General features: G+C 57.1%; 1 protein-coding gene across 4 annotated transcripts in view; it reads right to left on the reverse strand.

Moving 5' to 3' along the window:
* The window catches only part of ITPR3 (inositol 1,4,5-trisphosphate receptor type 3), a 39,988-nt gene that overhangs the window by 12,114 nt on the left and 10,660 nt on the right, over nt 1-17,214 (reverse strand). For 2 of the 4 annotated variants that reach the window (XM_015298988.4, XM_015298987.4), the window contains 37 exons: nt 15,661-15,747; nt 15,351-15,509; nt 15,128-15,226; nt 14,924-15,007; nt 13,847-13,993; nt 13,551-13,646; nt 12,358-12,408; nt 11,659-11,801; nt 11,427-11,526; nt 10,993-11,153; nt 10,143-10,284; nt 9,754-9,915; nt 9,434-9,606; nt 9,183-9,302; nt 8,838-9,020; nt 8,499-8,750; nt 8,200-8,344; nt 7,888-8,035; nt 7,394-7,590; nt 7,139-7,268; nt 6,843-6,900; nt 6,468-6,633; nt 6,180-6,344; nt 5,942-6,010; nt 5,391-5,516; nt 5,114-5,236; nt 4,755-4,955; nt 4,160-4,411; nt 3,940-4,065; nt 3,522-3,647; nt 3,296-3,416; nt 2,381-2,565; nt 2,124-2,272; nt 1,840-1,948; nt 1,607-1,697; nt 1,220-1,389; nt 104-544 (listed from right to left, as the gene is read on the reverse strand). In XM_015298988.4, the coding sequence (XP_015154474.2) occupies nt 104-544; nt 1,220-1,389; nt 1,607-1,697; nt 1,840-1,948; nt 2,124-2,272; nt 2,381-2,565; nt 3,296-3,416; nt 3,522-3,647; nt 3,940-4,065; nt 4,160-4,411; nt 4,755-4,955; nt 5,114-5,236; nt 5,391-5,516; nt 5,942-6,010; nt 6,180-6,344; nt 6,468-6,633; nt 6,843-6,900; nt 7,139-7,268; nt 7,394-7,590; nt 7,888-8,035; nt 8,200-8,344; nt 8,499-8,750; nt 8,838-9,020; nt 9,183-9,302; nt 9,434-9,606; nt 9,754-9,915; nt 10,143-10,284; nt 10,993-11,153; nt 11,427-11,526; nt 11,659-11,801; nt 12,358-12,408; nt 13,551-13,646; nt 13,847-13,993; nt 14,924-15,007; nt 15,128-15,226; nt 15,351-15,509; nt 15,661-15,747 (5,457 nt within the window). The remainder of the gene's footprint in view (nt 1-103; nt 545-1,219; nt 1,390-1,606; nt 1,698-1,839; nt 1,949-2,123; nt 2,273-2,380; nt 2,566-3,295; nt 3,417-3,521; nt 3,648-3,939; nt 4,066-4,159; nt 4,412-4,754; nt 4,956-5,113; nt 5,237-5,390; nt 5,517-5,941; nt 6,011-6,179; nt 6,345-6,467; nt 6,634-6,842; nt 6,901-7,138; nt 7,269-7,393; nt 7,591-7,887; nt 8,036-8,199; nt 8,345-8,498; nt 8,751-8,837; nt 9,021-9,182; nt 9,303-9,433; nt 9,607-9,753; nt 9,916-10,142; nt 10,285-10,992; nt 11,154-11,426; nt 11,527-11,658; nt 11,802-12,357; nt 12,409-13,550; nt 13,647-13,846; nt 13,994-14,923; nt 15,008-15,127; nt 15,227-15,350; nt 15,510-15,660; nt 15,748-17,214) is intronic. The other 2 variants (XM_418035.8, XM_046904148.1) reach the window with 2 other exon arrangements.

The following is a 17,214-nucleotide window of genomic DNA, read 5'->3' on the forward strand; positions in this document are numbered from 1 at the left end:
GCCAGTGCAATGCCTGTTTGGACTCAGTGGAGGCAGAACCCATCCATCCCACATTCCAGCCCTATGGCTTCTGCCGCAGCCCCCAGCAGCCCCCAGCACCAACCTGAAGGTCTCGGTTGTGGTTCTCACACAGCAGTTGGAGGAATCGCAGGATGGGCTCCATAATCAGGACCGTCACCCCCATCTCATTGTTCTGCCCCTGCTCCCCGGTATCATGGCCCTTCCGAAACCCCAAGGCCAGCGGGTATCGGGAGGGGGTGCCAGGCATCATGAAGGTCTCTCCTCGTCCTATGGGCAACCCAACCCCATTAGCATCAGGCTGTCCCACAAGGCAGGCATTGGCCTTTCTGGGAGGACACGGCCCCATACCTTTGGTGCCAGGGTCAGGCTCATCTTTGTCCTCACGAGGTTTGTTCCCAATGTCACTCATGTTCACAGACACGGTCGACTTGGTCTCTTGCTGAGCTTTCTTCATCCGGTCGTGCAAAACTTTGAAGAACTTCTCGGACTTCTTGTCGCTCGTCATCAGGTTGTAAAATGATTTCTGGGAGGAGGAAGCACAAAGCAGTTGGTCTCCACCCCAGCCCACCCCTATGGTTTGGTAGCCTGAGGCACTCCTGACCTCGGGATAGCCTAGCAGGAAGGTCTGTTTTCAGACTCTTCCCTTCATCTCCCTAAATCCTTTACTTTCCATGCCCTTGGCATTGCAATCTTCTGGATTTACAGGGGTGCAGCGTGCCCTGTGCCTATTCCTCTCCTTTATGCACAGCAGGGCTAGGGACAGAGCAAGCAGCAGTTACAGCAGCTGCAATCTTGGAACCCCACAGGTTTTTGCACGTGCAGTTTGTTGGCTTCCCTGTGATAAAGAATTCAAGATAACCTACAAGTTATCAACGGAGAGCTGCAACTCTGAGTCATTTTTGTGATACCCAGCAGAGGGCATCAGCATTACTCCAGAAACAGTCAGCAACAACCTGCCCCTTCTGGCATCCAGCCCTGAGCTTCAGCCAGTCACCGAGCTGGAAAACTCGGAAACAGAGAAATGTCTGTAGTTCCTCCCCCAGATGGTGAGCAAACATATGCAATCCAAATGTTGGCAAAGTCTGCTGCCCAGAGGCCAACCAGGGACCGAGGATTGCTCTGCACCCATCCTCCCCATACTGGGACCTTCACAATGCACACATAAACCATCCCATGGACTCATGGCCACCACAGGCACCTGGATCTCGGTGTTGCCCCCGTCCAGCAGCCGAATGGCGAGCAGGATGCTCTCCTGGAAGATCTTCTCGTTCTTGGTGTTCATGATGAGGTCAGCCACCAGCTTGGTGGCTCCTTCTCGGTCCAGCCGGCACTGGACAGCGGCAATAGCAGACCAGTCCTGGTCCTGGCCTGCAGGAGAGGACACAGACGGATGTGATGCTGTAGTGGTGAAGGAAAATAAGCACAGCTAGCTCACTACCAGGCCCATCCTTTCTTCTCTCTCCCATAGAGGTGGGGGCACAGAGACCATCCGTCGGTGTGATCCCACCACGTTTTGGAACCAGGCATTCAAGGCGTGCCTGAGCAGCACAGAAAGACACGGAAGGTGCAGGAGAGGGGCACTCACCTCCTCCAGCAGCATCCACAATTTCCCCTTTGGAGCTGGACTTCTTGTTCTGCAGGTAATTGTTCAGGAGCATTTTTCGCAGCAGGTTGCCCTGCCAAGACAAATAAACGTCATGAGGCTCCCAACGCCAGCGATGGAACAGAACAAGGCTGAGTGCCCGCGGGCTGCAGTGAGCAGGGAGCTGCCAGCTGAGCAGTGGGGCTGGGGACATGCCATAGTGCTGCGGTGCTCACCCTCTCACCGTACTTGTTCCTCTTCACCAGCATCTGCTGCAGCGTCCGTAACACTTTGATGCACAGCTTCTCCTCCGTCTCCATCAGGTCCTTGGTGTGCTGCACCAGCCTGGCCATGCACAGCAAGAGTCACCATCACACAGCCAAGAGGACAAGGAAGTCCCCAGGGGCACCTTCCCACCGCCCCTCCACTCTGCAGGCGCACATCAGGATGCACAACCCACAGAAGATGCAGGTCCCCAACCCATCCCAAAAACCCCACGGCAACTGCAAAGCATCCTCACTTGGACAGGAAACCTCCGCTCTCACATCGCTGATACGCCTCCGTGCCCTCCATGAAGAGCAGCTCTGGCCGGTGGAGGACATCCACCAGCACGGACAGTTCAGCCTCCACAAGTGGTTTCAAGCGGTCCTCCAGGGCATTAATGATGTCCTACAAACCACAGCGCACACCTTTAGGTCAGCGCATGCCATGGAGACAAAAGCACGGGACAGGGACTTTGCAATGCCCACACCTTCCTGCTGTCACACAGCCCCATACCTGCAGCTTCTCTATGATGTTCTTGTAGTCCCACTGGTTGGGGGTGGTGGAGACGCGGGGGAAGGTCCGCGTGGCCGTCTTGTAGCTGGACGTGTTCCTCTGCACGGTACTGGTGGAGCTGCTGTTGAGCAGGGAGCTGACGTGGGCATCCAGGTCCATGGGCAGCGCGATGGAGCGGCTCTTGGCTGCGGGACAGGGGGAAGGGTTTGGGGACAGCCATGAGCTATCAGCTGCCACATCAGCTACTGCACAGCCCCGGGTTGGGCACCCCTTCACCCGCTCTTCATTTACAGTGAAGAAGATATGAATAAAATACAAGAGAAAAGCCCTCCAGGCTGGTGGGGGCTGTGGTACTTCTACCCATCTCTCCCCAGTGCAGCACCCATTGCCTACAGCCCCTGCTGCCCATGGGGTGGGAGGAGGCACCGCCTCTGGTTTTCAGTTGGAAAAGCCCAGTGCAGAGAGGCTGCAATTACAAAGGGGAATCCTACGTCTCCGGCCAGTGCCTCCACCCAGCATCTAACCAGCACGCAATGCTTTCCACGTGGTGACTCAGTGCTTGTCCTGAGTCAGGCAGCTGCAGGCAGGCTGAGGGCAAAGTCCTGGCGAGGGAAAGCTGCCAAAAATGCCAGCTTTCTTTCTGGGCCCTGCACCAGCAAGGACACACCAGGAATTCCCCAACCAAGCCCAAGCTTCAGCTCTCCTCTGGCCAAACCGGACACATAACACCAAGCTCAAAAGGCACATCCCAGAGCCAAACCTCCCTGCTCCCAGCAGACAGCCTCCCCAAGGGCACCCTGCCATGGCTGCAGTAGGGATGATGGCTCTTGCCTGCTGCTGGAGCAGAAGCAGCCAGAGCAGCTGCATCCCTCTGGCAGGCAGGGAGCAGAGCATCCCTCCGGCACAGCTCCTTACCAACCATCGCCAGCGTTCGGATGCAGGCCTCCACTGAGCTCTTGTGCTGCTGCTGCAGCCAGGAGCACTCCAACAGCCTCATGGTGGACTGGAGAAGCTGCACCACAATGGTCTGGTGGGTCTGAAGGAGAGAATGGGCAGCTCTGTATCAGTACAGACTCCTTTTCCCAAAGGGTGAGCCCTTTGCTCGCTCCATGCATGGCATGGCTATGCAACACCCCATTACCTGCAGTGAGGTGCTGTTCTCTGAGAATGGAGAGCTGAAGAATGCATTGATGGTGTCCAGCACCACCGTCAGCACGTACTTCTCCAGAGTGGGGTCTGGAAGGCGCTTCTCTCGCTTTTTGCACATCTGTGAGGAGAAGGGAAGATGCTGATGGCATCGGGACCAGGTGAGCAAGCACAGCTGTACACTGCTGGCACACAGTGCTGCTGGGACCTTGCTGAGCCAGGGGGCATGGGTGGTGACACAGCTTCTGGGTCTATGCCAGAGTGCTGCTCCCCAGCCCATAGTGTGGCTGCAGAAGTCCCTGTTGTGCCCATGCCCCCTGTTTGCCAAGGGAGCTTTGGTGACACCAAGCTGTCCCCGTGGAATGCAGCAGCCATTGCTGCCATGTCCCTCGTGCCCAGCCCGACCCACGCACCTGGGCCATGTCCAGGGTGAAGTTCTCAAAGAGAGTCCAGATGTGATTGCTGGTGTAGATCTCTTTCATCTCCACCTCCGTGTCCACGTAGCAGTGGTTGACAAAGTTCACATAGGCCATCTTCACCTGCCGGGGAGGGAGGGAGTGGGGTGCAGGCACCATCAGAGGAATAGAAAACAGAACAGAGCCACCAACACCCCCCTCACCCGGCAGCCCTTACCTCTGTGATGCAGTCCTCGTGGGTCACCACCCGCACCACGTCCTCCAAGGGCAGCAGGGATGTACACTTGATCTCGGTGTAGACGTTCTTGCCCTCAGCGCACGCAGCCAGCAGGTCCACCAATGAGATGTGGTACATCAGTGGGCTGTTCTCCTCCACCCCATCCCTGGCTGCCGTCATCATCTCCAGCAGGGTGGCCAGCGATGCCTTGTCATTGTAGAAAACAACCACGTCGTCCCCAGCATTGGTGAGCTGTTGGGAAGAGTCACCAGTCACTGCTCCAGAGAAGGATGAGAAACCTCACAATGACATCTTCTGCACTGGGGTGATGAGATGGAGCACCCAGGGTGAGGTGAAAGGCTTGTGTGTTTATGGGGAAAACTGGGTGTTTGCAGCGCAATCAAAAATCACAACCTGTAGGACCCCAAAGTGGTTATTGGCTCTCAGACCTTGCATCTCTTAGAGATACTTCTTCCAACTCCAGGGAGGAATCACCATGTGGTTGAGAAGGCTCTTGCCCAAAGGAGAAGATAACCATGCTCCTCCTAGGAGCTATGCCCTGTGCTTACAACCCACGAGCAGAAGAGGTGCTCACCTCGGTCATGATCATGTCCTGACACTTCTTGACGTACTTGCCCTCAGCCTTGATGATGGTGTGCAGGAAGTCCAGGTACTGCACATGGCGGCCATGGGTGGCCACGCAGTGGATGAAGTGCTGTGGCACCGTCTCATTGATCTCTGAGCAGAGCTGGTAGTTGTTGAGGAAGATGTGCTGCATTGTCTCAGCCTCCAGGAGCTGTGGGACCAGGGGGATAGAGTGAGGCTGGGGGCTGTGAGGCACAGCCTCCCCTCCTGTCCTGGTCCTGCCTCCTCCAGGTGTCTTCTCCTGGTTTTTCTATCTCCTGCTCTCAACCCCAGGAGCGATACCAAAGTCCTTCAGTCTCCTCTCCTTACCCCTGGGGTCAGGAACAGGTTGAGGTGTTTGTGCAGCAGAGCCTGGTTTTCCTGATTGCCAGCACAAAACTTCTGCAGGAACTGATGGGTGAACTTGAGGATCTCCATCATCTTGGCATCACCCTGAGGAAGGGCAGAGAGGGCAAACACTCAGGGTTGGTGAGAGATGGAGAAGAGGAGCAGGTTGCCCAGCCGCAGGACTCAGCCATGTAGGATGTCCCCATGTCCCCACCCTTTGCTCCATGCACTTTGAGACCAGTTGGCTTCTGTCCCCCACCTTCTCATAAGGGATCTGCAGCAGATCCAGCATCACTTTGTGGGCATCCATGTTCTTCAGCAGGCGCTGCTGCTTCTTGCGCACTTGCTCTCCAACCCCGCACATCTTATTCAGCCGCTCCAGGATCTGGGGACAGAAGGACAAAGGCCAAAGGGGAACTGAGCCTGGGAGCCCATCAGGATGGCCACCAGCCCTGGGGACCTGCTAGAAACCCAGATGTGCCCATCATAAGCCCAGATGTTTCCTTCACGCCCAGCTCTGGGTATCGCTCACAGATCACAGCATCCCACTCAGAAATCTTTCTTAAAGTGTAAAGCAGAGTGTTTGTACTCAACACCAGCCCCCTCCCCTCCACTGTCACCAGGGTAAGTCTCATGTGCAAACCCAGGGACTTAATGGGCTCCTCGTGTGCTGAGCTGGCAGGAACAAGCCCTGGCTTGGACTCATTTCAATTGAACCATCGAGGAGATCAGAAGTTCCCCACAGTTCCCCTCTCTCCCTTCTCACTGATGCTCCAGCCAGCCCTGGGGATAGCTTGTGGTTTTCCTTACCCCCTTGACTATCTGATAGTTCTCGCTGCTCTTCTCTCCTGGAGCAATGACCTCTTCATCAGCAGTGTGCTGCAAGGGGACAGAAATGGCATCAGGGTCCCACCACAGCTCCCCAAATCCTGGGGAGTGACAGCACCCTCTCTGCCCTCCTCTTCCCAGAGCACTGTGCATGCTCCATCGAGAGGTCTGTCCCCAGCTCCTCTCCACCCTGGTTCCAAGTATTGCTCACAGCTCTCACCTCTTTCTTCTCTTTCTTGTTCCCATCCACATTGCTGTCACCTTTCACGCTGCCTTTCTTGTCCACCCACAGCTCCGATTTCTCCACCATGGTGCGCAGTTTGTCCAGCTCTGACTTGATCACCTTGTAGTTCTCCACGTCCTGGGCTGAGATCAGGAGCTGAACCTGCAGTGACATTCCCAGGGACTTCCCTGTGCAGCTGGTTTGGGGCATGAACCCCACTCCCCTCCTCGCCTGGATCTCCTCCCAAAGCAAAGAGGCCATCAGATGCAGCCTCTCCAGGGTTACCTGCTTGAAGGTATGCAAGACCTCCTGCCTCTGGCTGAAATGCTTAAAGAGGAGCTGCAAGGAGCCGGAGATGAGCGGTGGGTAGTCATGCATGGTCAGGTGGATCAGCACCCGCAGGAACATCCTCCCTCCCTCGTCGTCCACCTCCAGCATGCTGCTCGTCTTCCTGGAGCCAGGACAAACGTGCTTGTGTTAGCAGCCATGTGGGAGCTCGTGTGCACTCTGTCACCTCACAGGGCAGATGGGACAGCTGCATGGGCCTTCAGAGCTTCATCTTCCTCATCACCTGCAGCTCTCAGCCCCAGCAGCAAATATGGGCAGGAGAGGGAAGAGCCCTCCAGCCAGGTTAACTGTGCACCAGGGGCAGGGACTCACCCCACACCAAACATGGCCTCCGCGTGCTCGCCGATCCGGTCCAAGTTCATTGCTGCAGCTGAAGGGAGAAGAAAGAGAAATGGGGAGACCAACATGATCCCTGTGCACTGACAGAATCCCTGCAGGTGCCGGCCCAGCTCCTTGCAAACCACAGTCCAAACACCCGTGGTGGACATGAGACTCCTCATCCACCCTGCACAAACCCCAATCCCCCAACTCCCTGCCAGTGAATGGAGAACTGCTGGAACTGTCCCCTTGGGGTCCCTGGGTGTACCAGGAGCAAAGGGAAGAGTTACTTGTGGAGTCAAAGGCTGGAGCCGTCCCATCAGCCGCACTGTCCTGCATGGGGTAGACTTCCACAAACTCTTTCTTGAAGACGGAAAGCAGGTAGGAAATCCTGTAGTCCAGCCGTACATTCAGGATGAACTGGCAGCAGCAGAGAGGGAAGAAAGCAAAAGTGAGTCCTCTCATCATGTCATCTGCTTCTTTGCATCAGAAAACCATGTCTCCCTGATCCCCTTGCTTGGAGCTCACGATGCTTCTCCTCCTACCTGCAAGATCTCCAGGATCTTCAGCTTGGTCTCCATCACCACAATGTTCTCATTTTCGACGCTCCTCCCTCTGTCCACGGGCTCTGGGGCAGAGCCAGCACTGAGGCTCGGAGGGCTGAAGATAGACTGTTTCCTGCTCAGCACCATCGTGGACATCATCTGTCCAACGCCCTGGATTGACCTCCTCACATTCTTCCCTGCAGAGTTAAGGCAGACGGAAAGGGAGGTGGGAGAGGACCAACAGAAAGACCCACTTAGACTGGAAAACACTATGGGTGTTAACCAGAGAATGAGCAGGAAGGACTGGCTATTTCTCTGCCATGGCCAAGGGCTTGACAGGACTTGCCAATGGATGACAAAGACTCATTTCGGCCTCAGCCCAAGTTTCCATGTGATCAAATGGGTGGCTTTTTTCCCTGCAGCCCAAACTGGATAGCACTGGGCAGAAGCCACCTTGTCCTGGGACCGTGCCTGCCTTTGGAGCAGGGACTCACCTGTCACCTCATCACTGTAGACCGCCTGCATCATCAGCTGGGGGTTTTGGACGCAGTCGATGATGCCCAGCAGTGTGCGTGTCAGGCGCAGCAGCTCACTGAAGCTGTAGAAGCCAAAGTAGATGAGGTTGTGGGCAAGGCTGACGACCTGGGGAAGGACAAGGCAACTCCAGACCTTGCTGTGCTCAGGTATGAGTGGGAGGAACAAACATGGGATGTCACAGAGGCAGCCACAAGGTCTGGATGAGGCCGATGGCTGCCATGGCCAATGCCACATCCTACAGCGTGCCACAACACCGGCAGCTCTCGCACCTCGAAGGTGAGCTTGTTCTTCTCCTCGTTGGCAAAGGGCACCGCTTCGCTCACCACGTTGTTGAGGTAGTCCTCCACAAACTCCATGGTGCTGGCAAACTTGTTTTTCTTGTCGTCACGCGAGGCGTTGAGGTTGGAGTCGTAGCTGCGTGGGGAGACAGCAAGGTGAGCACAGGGCAGTGAGCGGTCGGGAAGGCGCCCCCCTCCCAGTCCCTGCTGGAGCCTATCCAGTCCCTACAGAGGATGGCACCTGCCATCCCATCTCCCTCAAAGCTGCAGCGAGACCCGGCGTGTCTCACTCTTTGATAGTGATGGCGGTGGGGATCTCAGTCCAGAGCCGTGCAAACTTCACGGGCATCACCAGCTCCTGAGGGTCCCTGTCCACGTGCACGTGTAGCATGAGGTGGCAGAAGGACGCTCGGAGATCGAAGGGCAGCATTTCATCCGCCATGCAGAGGAAGATCAGGTCCACGCCCAGCTGCTGGGAGATCTCCTTGATGGCCAAGTATTGGCGGTCCAGACACATGCGGGCAAAGAGCTTCAGCTGGTACCTGCATGGAGATGAATGGGAGAGAGTGAGGCCATGCAACCCTTATGTCCTCACCCTGTCTGGGGAGAAGATACCATGGGATTGCCACCTGTAGTAGCTGAGGACGTTCTCATCATGGGCATTGCCAGCCCGGGCCTCCTGTGCCAGCTGCCGGATGCTTTTCTCATGGTGGTCATTGTTTTTATCTGTCCAGGTGAGCCAGACCTCCTCCTCTGAGTACTCGATGCTCAGGTACTCGTGGGTCTGGGACATCTCCTTCACCGGCCTCAGCCTGCAGTGGGGAAGGAGCAAACTTGGCGGTGCTCCTATGGATACAGCACCTCGAGGGGTGATGGGGGTACTATGGGATTTACAGGGACACCGTGAGAGCTGGCAGCAGGCAGGGGCAGGCGCTGAAACTCAGCCACGGAAATCTCTCTGCTGGGCTACTCACTCTGTTTTGATGAGGATGTCGCTGTTCTTTGGGTCCAGCACACACTTGCAGATCAACTCCTGGGTGACGGGGATGGCGATGTGGTTGGACACACACAGGTCCGAGAGGTAGTCCAAAAACCTGGGAATGAGAGCAGGGCAGGAACAGCTCGCTGTGAAAGGGGGGTCCACTGGCCCTCCCTCCAGCCTGCTCCAGCACAACCCACCGCCATGCTGCACAAAGCCCTCTGGGCTGGGGGGCAGGACACGCACCGTGGCTCACGGTTCTTGCGCACCAGGCTGACAAAGGTCTCCACCTCGGTCTTGGTGATGTGCTTCTCCAGCAGCTTGCGGTTGTTGTGCAGCAAGGCTGTGATGGTGTCCTCGGCCAGGATGTCATAGCCGATCTGGGATTGCATCATGCCAAACTGCTTGGCTATGTGCTCCTGGAGTGAGCAGAGGAGTGGTGAGCACACAAGGCTTCACATCAGGGTCTGTCCATGCCCTTACCGCCCCACTAAGACCTCTTAAGCCCCCCAGAGCTGTGCAACACATAGGTGGGATGGGGGCTCTTCCTGTTACCCCTAACCCACCTGGTTCTTGCGATAGTCTTCCTGGGAGTGCCGGAGCACACGGTAGCACAGTCGGAACATGTACTGGTAGGGAGCATTCTTCTGGTCTGACAGCTCCTCCAGCCGCACCAGGGGCCCCTCCCCACCTTTGTCCTTGAAGGGGGCTTTCAGGATCCCAAAGATCTGTCCAAAAGCAGAGATAAGTGCTGCATGCCTTCCACACTGCCTTCCATGCCTTCCCACTGCCTTCCCAAGAGGGCTTGGTGCAACACAAGGGTGTGAACTGGAGACGAGTGCCACTTCCTCCATGGGCTTTTTTGGAGACCCAGCCTCCATCATGGTCCAGGGCAGGGCAGGGGGCCGCTGAGGACCTCAGCCTTGCTTGGGTGCACAGCCCCAGCACCACTCACCTGCTTCAGGATGTTCTGCTCCCTCATGAGCTTCTGCCTCTCCCGGTTGGGTTTGGTGACCACAATGTCCAGCACATTCTGGCCGTTGTTTGGGACATCGCTGACGAAGAACACCAAGTCCTCCAGCAGCTGGATCACAAACCTGGAAAGGCGCACAGCACGGTGGTGGGACCCTCCAGTCAGGGGGGCCACTTGCACACCCCACCCACACTCAGCTCTCCGCAATGCCGCTGGCACATTGTGTAGGGCCAAAAAGTCCAGGGCTCAGGACACTGCTGGTTGATCCTCCCCGTCTACTAGAGGCCAGCAGCTGCCCTCAACCATGAGATTTTGCAGCCCCTGTGCTTCCTAAGGAAATTATTGTTGTGACTCAGGTTCCAGGCTAAACACCACAGGCTTCTGCTCGTGATTCATGGCTGGAGTTTTGTGTGTATGTCTTCTGCCCCTTGAGTCACAATCACAGCAAGCACTGCAAAGCAGTGGGCTGGCAGGGCGGCAGCAGCTCGCTCCATCCCGCAGAGTATCTCTGTTTGTGCAGGAAACACCAAGAACCCACCCACCTAAAAATAACACCGTGACTAACAGGGCTGCCCCTATCATGGGGCCATCTCCCAGCCTCCCGCTTATTTTTCTAGCAGCAAAGGAGGGGCCAGAGTGGGTCTGCAGTGTTATCTGATTTCCTTGCCGGACCCCTGGGAGAAGCAGGCGTGGATTTGGGTTGCGGGCAGGAAAGCAAATGCAGCGCTGGCACCAAGATCCAGTCAGGGGCCCCATCCCACAGCGATGCTGGAGGACCCCGGCATGGCCCCATTTCCACGGGAAAATGACTTTCCTTTTATTATTTTTTTACCTCCGGTCATTCTGGCTAAGAAAACCTTCGTTCATCTTCTCCACCACGTTGGCCAGCATTGAGCTGGCATCGTTGGCAAAGTCCAGGTCCCGGATCTCAGACACAGGCACGGAGACAATGGCAAATGCTTCTTTGTCTTCTTTGGTGGGACACGTGCCCAGCTGGGAAGGAACAGAGAAGCAGTGTCACACAGGTAGGGCTGTGCTGAGTGTCACCATCAGCTGCAACCCACCCAGATGACATCAGGGACACAGTTTGTCCCTCCCGGAAGGAGTAGGATGGGCTCTGGGTGCTGGGGAAGCCTGCGGACTGGTGCCCATCAGGGTACCTCAGTCCCCAGATGAAGCCAGGGGAGCCACTGGGTAAAGCCAGGAGGGAAGAAGGAAGGAGCAGGGGGATAAATGTGTGCATGGAAGGAGGGCACAGGGCCGCACCATGAGGCGGATGGGTCTCTCCTCGTCAATGTCAATGGGCACGTTGGTGCTCTGGATCCAGGTGTTGGTGCAGAGGTGGCGAAGCCGCACGTACGAATTCCTGCAAACGGCACCGCGCCTCGGTGAGCGCACCCAGCAAAGCCCCTCCAGGAGCAGAACGGGCCCCAGCACAGCACACAATTAACCCTCCCTCCTTATTTCAACCCCTCCATGCTGGCACATGCTCACGTACCGCGGGACGAAGGAATCCGTCTTCTGCAGCGTGGTGGGGTCCAGCTCGAAGAGGGAGGCGATGTCGTTCCCGTGAGGCACGGCCACCAGCCGGTACTTGATCTTCTCCCCGGTGTTCCTGCGGCTGGAGCGGCTGCTCCCCCCCTACAGCGGGGAAAGTGGCTCTGAGCCCGGCGTAGGGTGACTGCCCCACTGAGCCCGGCCTCCCTGCACACATGGCAGTGGAGGACACGCAGCAGCAATGCTCAGAGCAGAAGCTTTTGCTTGGATGCTGGGCTGAGCCTCACAGCGCAGAGACGAAGGAGGGGCTGCGGGAGCACATGCACGGTGCAAGGCCACCCCTTCTCCAAACCTCACTAAGGCCAATGAGAAAAACCCCCTGCAAGCCCAAAATCGCTCTTCTACCAGCGCTTCGTTTGCACACCCCCGTGGCCTGGTGATCCAACATGCACTGGGACCCCTCCAACAGATGTGGTTGGGGTCCCCTCGCAAGCAGGACATTGGGATGCTACTCTACGGTGCGGGATGCGGGGTGCTCTCCTGGGCAGCCCTGCAGTGGGGCAGCCACCAAGCGGGACCCGGCAGCATGGCACAGGCTCTCTTTTGGAGCATTTCCCTGTTTTCAGGCAGAATCTAAGAGGCAGCGTGGTTTCAGGCAGCGGCAGCAGCATTTCTGCTAGCGAGGCTGCACACAGCTCACCGTGGGCGCTGCTTTGGGCTCAGCCACGTCTCCTTTATAACTTGGGTTTTCCTGAAAAGTTAAAGAGGGAGATGAAAGACAGCTATCAGCCCTCCCCCTCTGCCCCTCCAAAGCCCTGAGTGTGGGGTTCCTGCCTTGCTTCATCACAGTGCGGAGAGGAAACCTGCCCAGATGGGGCTGGAGGACAGAACCCATCCCAGTGCAGAGTGCTCCAGCCCCATGAGAGAGGAGAGGGAGAAGCTGAGCCCTGGTTCAGAGCTGGGGCTCTGCACTGCAGCAGGATGAGCTCCTGCTGGCAATCCCTCGAGGTCCCAGGTTGGGGTCTCGCTGAGCAATGCAAGCCAGTGCAACCCTAGAGGAGATCTTCTTTCCTCCTCAGATGCCATCTGCATGCCTTTTGGTTGAAAGCACCCCAGTTCAGCAGCCATTTCAGAGGCAGAACTGCCAGCAGCAGAAGGGGCCCTGGGTGACTGCCTTTGGTCATCTTTTGCAGTGCTGCCTGCCTTTGGCATGGAATGCACCCAGCACCGCCAGGCACAGCCCTGCTCCCCTGGCAGCAGTCATATAAACCACATTCTTTTAGTGCAGAAACCCCTTTGTTTCTCTATCAGGAGGCCTTGAGCCAATTAAATGGGAGCAAAAACCACCTGGCAGATGGCATTTCCAGGCTCAGATTTTGCCCATGTCTCCCCCAGCATCCCAGCTGAGGGGACCAGAGGATGAGGAAGGGCAAAACTTGGTCAGGAAGAGTTAAACACAGCCGGATGAGTTATCTCCCGCTTCCATCTCACGAGGTTGTGCTGGGACAGCTTGGCCCAGGGTGAGCAAACAGAGGAAAGCCCCGACAACCCCCCCACCTCCCAGCTCTGTGTGCCGGGGCCAGAGGGAGGCAGCGGAAGCAGTGATGTTGGCAGTGCATGTTGCACTGCAGGGCAGGAGATTTTGGAGGGGACAATCCCTAACAAATGGGCAAACCCCAACATCGTTCATGGCCTCGGTGTCAGCATCTCTACCTGTGAGGGCAGAACACTGCAATAGCAAACGGGAGCAGGGCCAGGTGCTGTCCTGCAAATGTCCCCATGTCACGGCATGAGGGGACAAGGCAAGGCAGGACATCACTGCTCTAAGGGACGGTGCTTTTGCAGCCTCTCAAGGCAGGGCATGTTTCTGCACCCCTCTGCTTATCCCCTTACCTCTGCTGCCAGGTAGTTGCCTGTGGCGAGGTGCTTGAAGCGGTACAAGCCATTCCAGTGCCCAGCCCCCCCTCGGCACGGGTCGTGGTGAACCACCTGGAAGGAGCAGAGGAGGGTTCAGGGTGGGGCTGCCCAAGCAAACACCCCAGTGACAGAAACCCGTCCTACCTCAAAGATGCCCACAAGTCAATAAACTTGGGCACAGACACGAGACAGCCAGCGAGGGGCTGAAGGGATGCTCGTCTCTTGGGCAGCCTACACTATGAAATCGCCCTGGATCCCTCAGCCCCACTCACCTCCACCTCCCAGAGGGCGTTGGAGCTGGTGGCCGAGGTGGCCGACTGCCGCAGGGTGGTGCGCAGGAAGACGTGCAGCTTGCCCTTGTACTCATCACAGGTCAGGAACTTCTCCTGCTCGGCGTGGAAGAGCCTCACCACGTCCCCCTGGCACCGGGATGTGACAGTGAGGACACAGAGGCAGCATTCACTCCGTGCCCCGTGGCTGTGGTTCACCTCCTCCAAGCCAGTGCAGCTCCTACTCTGACCCCATAGCCCTGCAAAGGGGCTGGGATCACCCACACATGGCCCAGAGCAGAGTGCAGCTCCCAGTTGCAGCACAGTGGGACCACCAGCACTGCAGAGCACTGCCAGCTCTTGCAGTCCTACCCATCCTATACCCTCTGAACAGAGGGAAGGCACGTTGCACATGCACAGAGTGGTGGGGACATGGGGTACCTTACTCTGCAATGCCCTCACTCTGTTTACTCGTGTAAGCTGCTTCTCTCTGTTCCTACTCCCCTGGGGTGCAAATCTCCACTTTGCATCTCTGGAGCGGGCAGAGGCTCCACTCACCAATGCTGTCATGGCATTCATGCCCCAGCAGGAGGATGCAGAGGAAGCCAGGGATAAGTGGGCGCCTGAGGATGGGGATCTGCAAGGTCCTCACAATCAATATCCATCCAGCTGCTTCCTGGAGGACCTCCGACCTGAACAATAGCTCTGCAGGGAAAATTCCTTTCCCAGGCAGCAGCCAGCCCTGCTGCACAGCTTAACAGCTGAAAGCTGTCCCTGTGGCTAGAAACACTGCTGGCACCGTGCGTGCCTCAAATTGTCCTCAAGAGACAACTTAATACAAGAAGGCAGAGGGGAACCTGATGCCCTCTGGGGTACCTGCTGACAGTGGGTACTAAAATCCCCAGCACACTTTTAGGTGCTCCAAGTGATGAATTCTCCTATAAATCAAGATCCTCGAGGCATACTGCCCTTGTCTCACAGCCAAGCAGCTATTCACATGTCATGCCCAACGAGGGACCAGTGTGGGGTCCCCTGACCCTATGGTGTCCCCATGGCCGGTGGCCAACCCTCCTTCCTTACCCCCTTCAGCACTTCCTCCATGTGGTCACGGAACTGCATGAAGAGGTTGATTTTCCAGCTGGTGTTACAATTGACCGAGTTCACCTAAGGAGCAAGAGAATGAGGTCACGATCCCAGAGAGGGAAATGAAAAAGAAAGAAGAAAAGAGAAAAGGAAAAAGCAGGCAAGCCCTCCAAGCCAGGCCCTTTGCAGGCAGCCCCGTACCTCCTTGCAGCCTGCGTTATCAGCGAGCTCATAGTTGCTGGCGTGCAGCGGCTGCCCGGCATTCACGGGGTTCAGGATGACTTTGTCTCCCACAACTACCTGGGGAGCAAAATGGGAACGGGGCACAGAGAAATGAGATGGGCACCCGGCAGGGAGGTGAGCCCTGGCAGGGCCAACACCGAAAGCTCCTCTGCTCTGGGGGAATTTCCAGCCCTGCGCTCACATTATCTCCGTTGCTCCTCAGCTTCCAGAAGGGTTGGATGAAGAGCCAGGAGCCCTCATTGCCGGTGGCATCCAGCGTCACACGCATGGCGTTCTTCTCCAGCAGGGCCGGCAGCCGCTTGTTCACCGTCAGGTATTTGTTGCTCTTCATGTGCAGGAGCTGAGGAGGCAACCACCGGGGTGAGGTCCCAGGGCTGGTCCTCCAGCAGGTCACTCTGAGCCCCTTCCCAGCAGCTGCCCGACTTGCAGTCGCTGGATCTGAGTGTTTTCCCACCAAACCGCCGACCAGCGCAGCCTGGGGGCGCCCATACCTGTATGACGCTGCCGTATTTCACCACGTCCCCATGCACCTTCTTGTTCTCCGTCTCGTTCTGCTTCTGCTCCATCTGGGCTGCATGCTGAATGCCAAAAGGAGAAGAGCTCAGCATGGTCACAGCCTCCTGCTCCTGGAGTGAGCCCCAGGGGACCACCTGCGCCTTGAGCTATAGGAAGTGCAGGGGACACCACCTTCTGTCCCCCAGCACTGCCATCCAGAGCCATAAGATGGTTCTCAGCACTGAGGGTGGAGCCCAGCACTATGCTATGGCCCTGCACAGCCACATAAGGTCTATGTAAGCTTAAAAATTTGGACAAGCTTCTCTAGAATTCCTCAATATGGGGCAGCATCCCAAAGGGACCTGGGGATGAGTGATGCTCCCACCAGAAGGGCTGCTGGTGCCAGAGGCTCTTGGCAGCACCCCGACCAGCATGCAGAAGGCTCCATGTGGGCAGAGCCATGCCTGGAGCTGTTGGCAGGTCTGTGCCTGCCATGGTGGATGTGGATGGCTCCATGCTGGCCAAAACACCCCAAGAATTAATGTAATTGCTTGGTCCTGCTTGCAGCAGGCTGGGCCCACCAGCCCCTCTCCAAACCACAGGTATTTTCCATGGCAGTGGAAGGGGAGCTGTCAACATGCACAGAGCAAGGCAGGAATCTGCTCCTGGGGACACGAGGGTGTGGCATCGGCCCAATGCAGCCGGGATGGGAAACCACAGTGAGGGACGGGGATGGGGGAGCATCCATCCCTGCCCATCCTGCTGTGTGTCCCTTCCATTTGAGGAAAATGGGGAACCGAGCTGGAATCGCAGTCTGCACCCTGTGGGAGGATGGGGTGGGTGGTCTGCAAGGCCAAATTCCTCCCTCACTGAGTGGGAATGGGCTGCCCTGAGCCTGCAGGGCTCCAGTCTGTCCACGTGGGGACGGGCATCAGGGATGCGCCCTGGGGTGGGCAGTCCCAGAGGCATCAGGAGCAGGACAAAAGCCTCCATGGAGCTCAGGGCTGCACAGCAGCATGGAGAGCACCTTGCTGAGCCCAAAGTGCAGCACCAGGAGCAGCAGGACGGAGCAAGGAAATCACAGGACCTCTAGAAGACAAATCCAAAGCAAGGTTCAATCAATCAAGCTCGGAAATGAGCCTCTCCGTCCAGCTGCAGCCAGTGCAGCTGCCGGCATGACAGGTCACCATCCCAGCAGAGCAGGGATCTGCATGGCTCCGTGCATGGTCACAGCAGTGCTGACCCTATCCCAGTGCCTCCAGCCCCAGCCAGACGCTGCCTCAGCCCTCTCTCAACAAAGGCAAAAGTGGGGAGCAGTGGGGCCCGGCTTGGAGCCCGACAAGATGATTTAATGAATCCTGCCTGAGCTTCACTCCTATGAATCATCCTCAGGGCCTCGCCAGCTGTCTGAGGAGATTATGCAATGTTTAAAATGGGCCTTTTCCAAATCTTATGGAAGTCAACAGGAGCCTTTCGCTTCCCCAGCCCTTTGGAGCAGGTCCTGCTTGTAGCAGCTCCCCCTGCTCCTCTGCTACGGGGCCGAGACAGAA

The sequence above is a fragment of the Gallus gallus genome, chromosome 26, assembly GCF_016699485.2.
Source record: "Gallus gallus isolate bGalGal1 chromosome 26, bGalGal1.mat.broiler.GRCg7b, whole genome shotgun sequence".
NCBI lineage: Eukaryota > Metazoa > Chordata > Aves > Galliformes > Phasianidae > Gallus > Gallus gallus.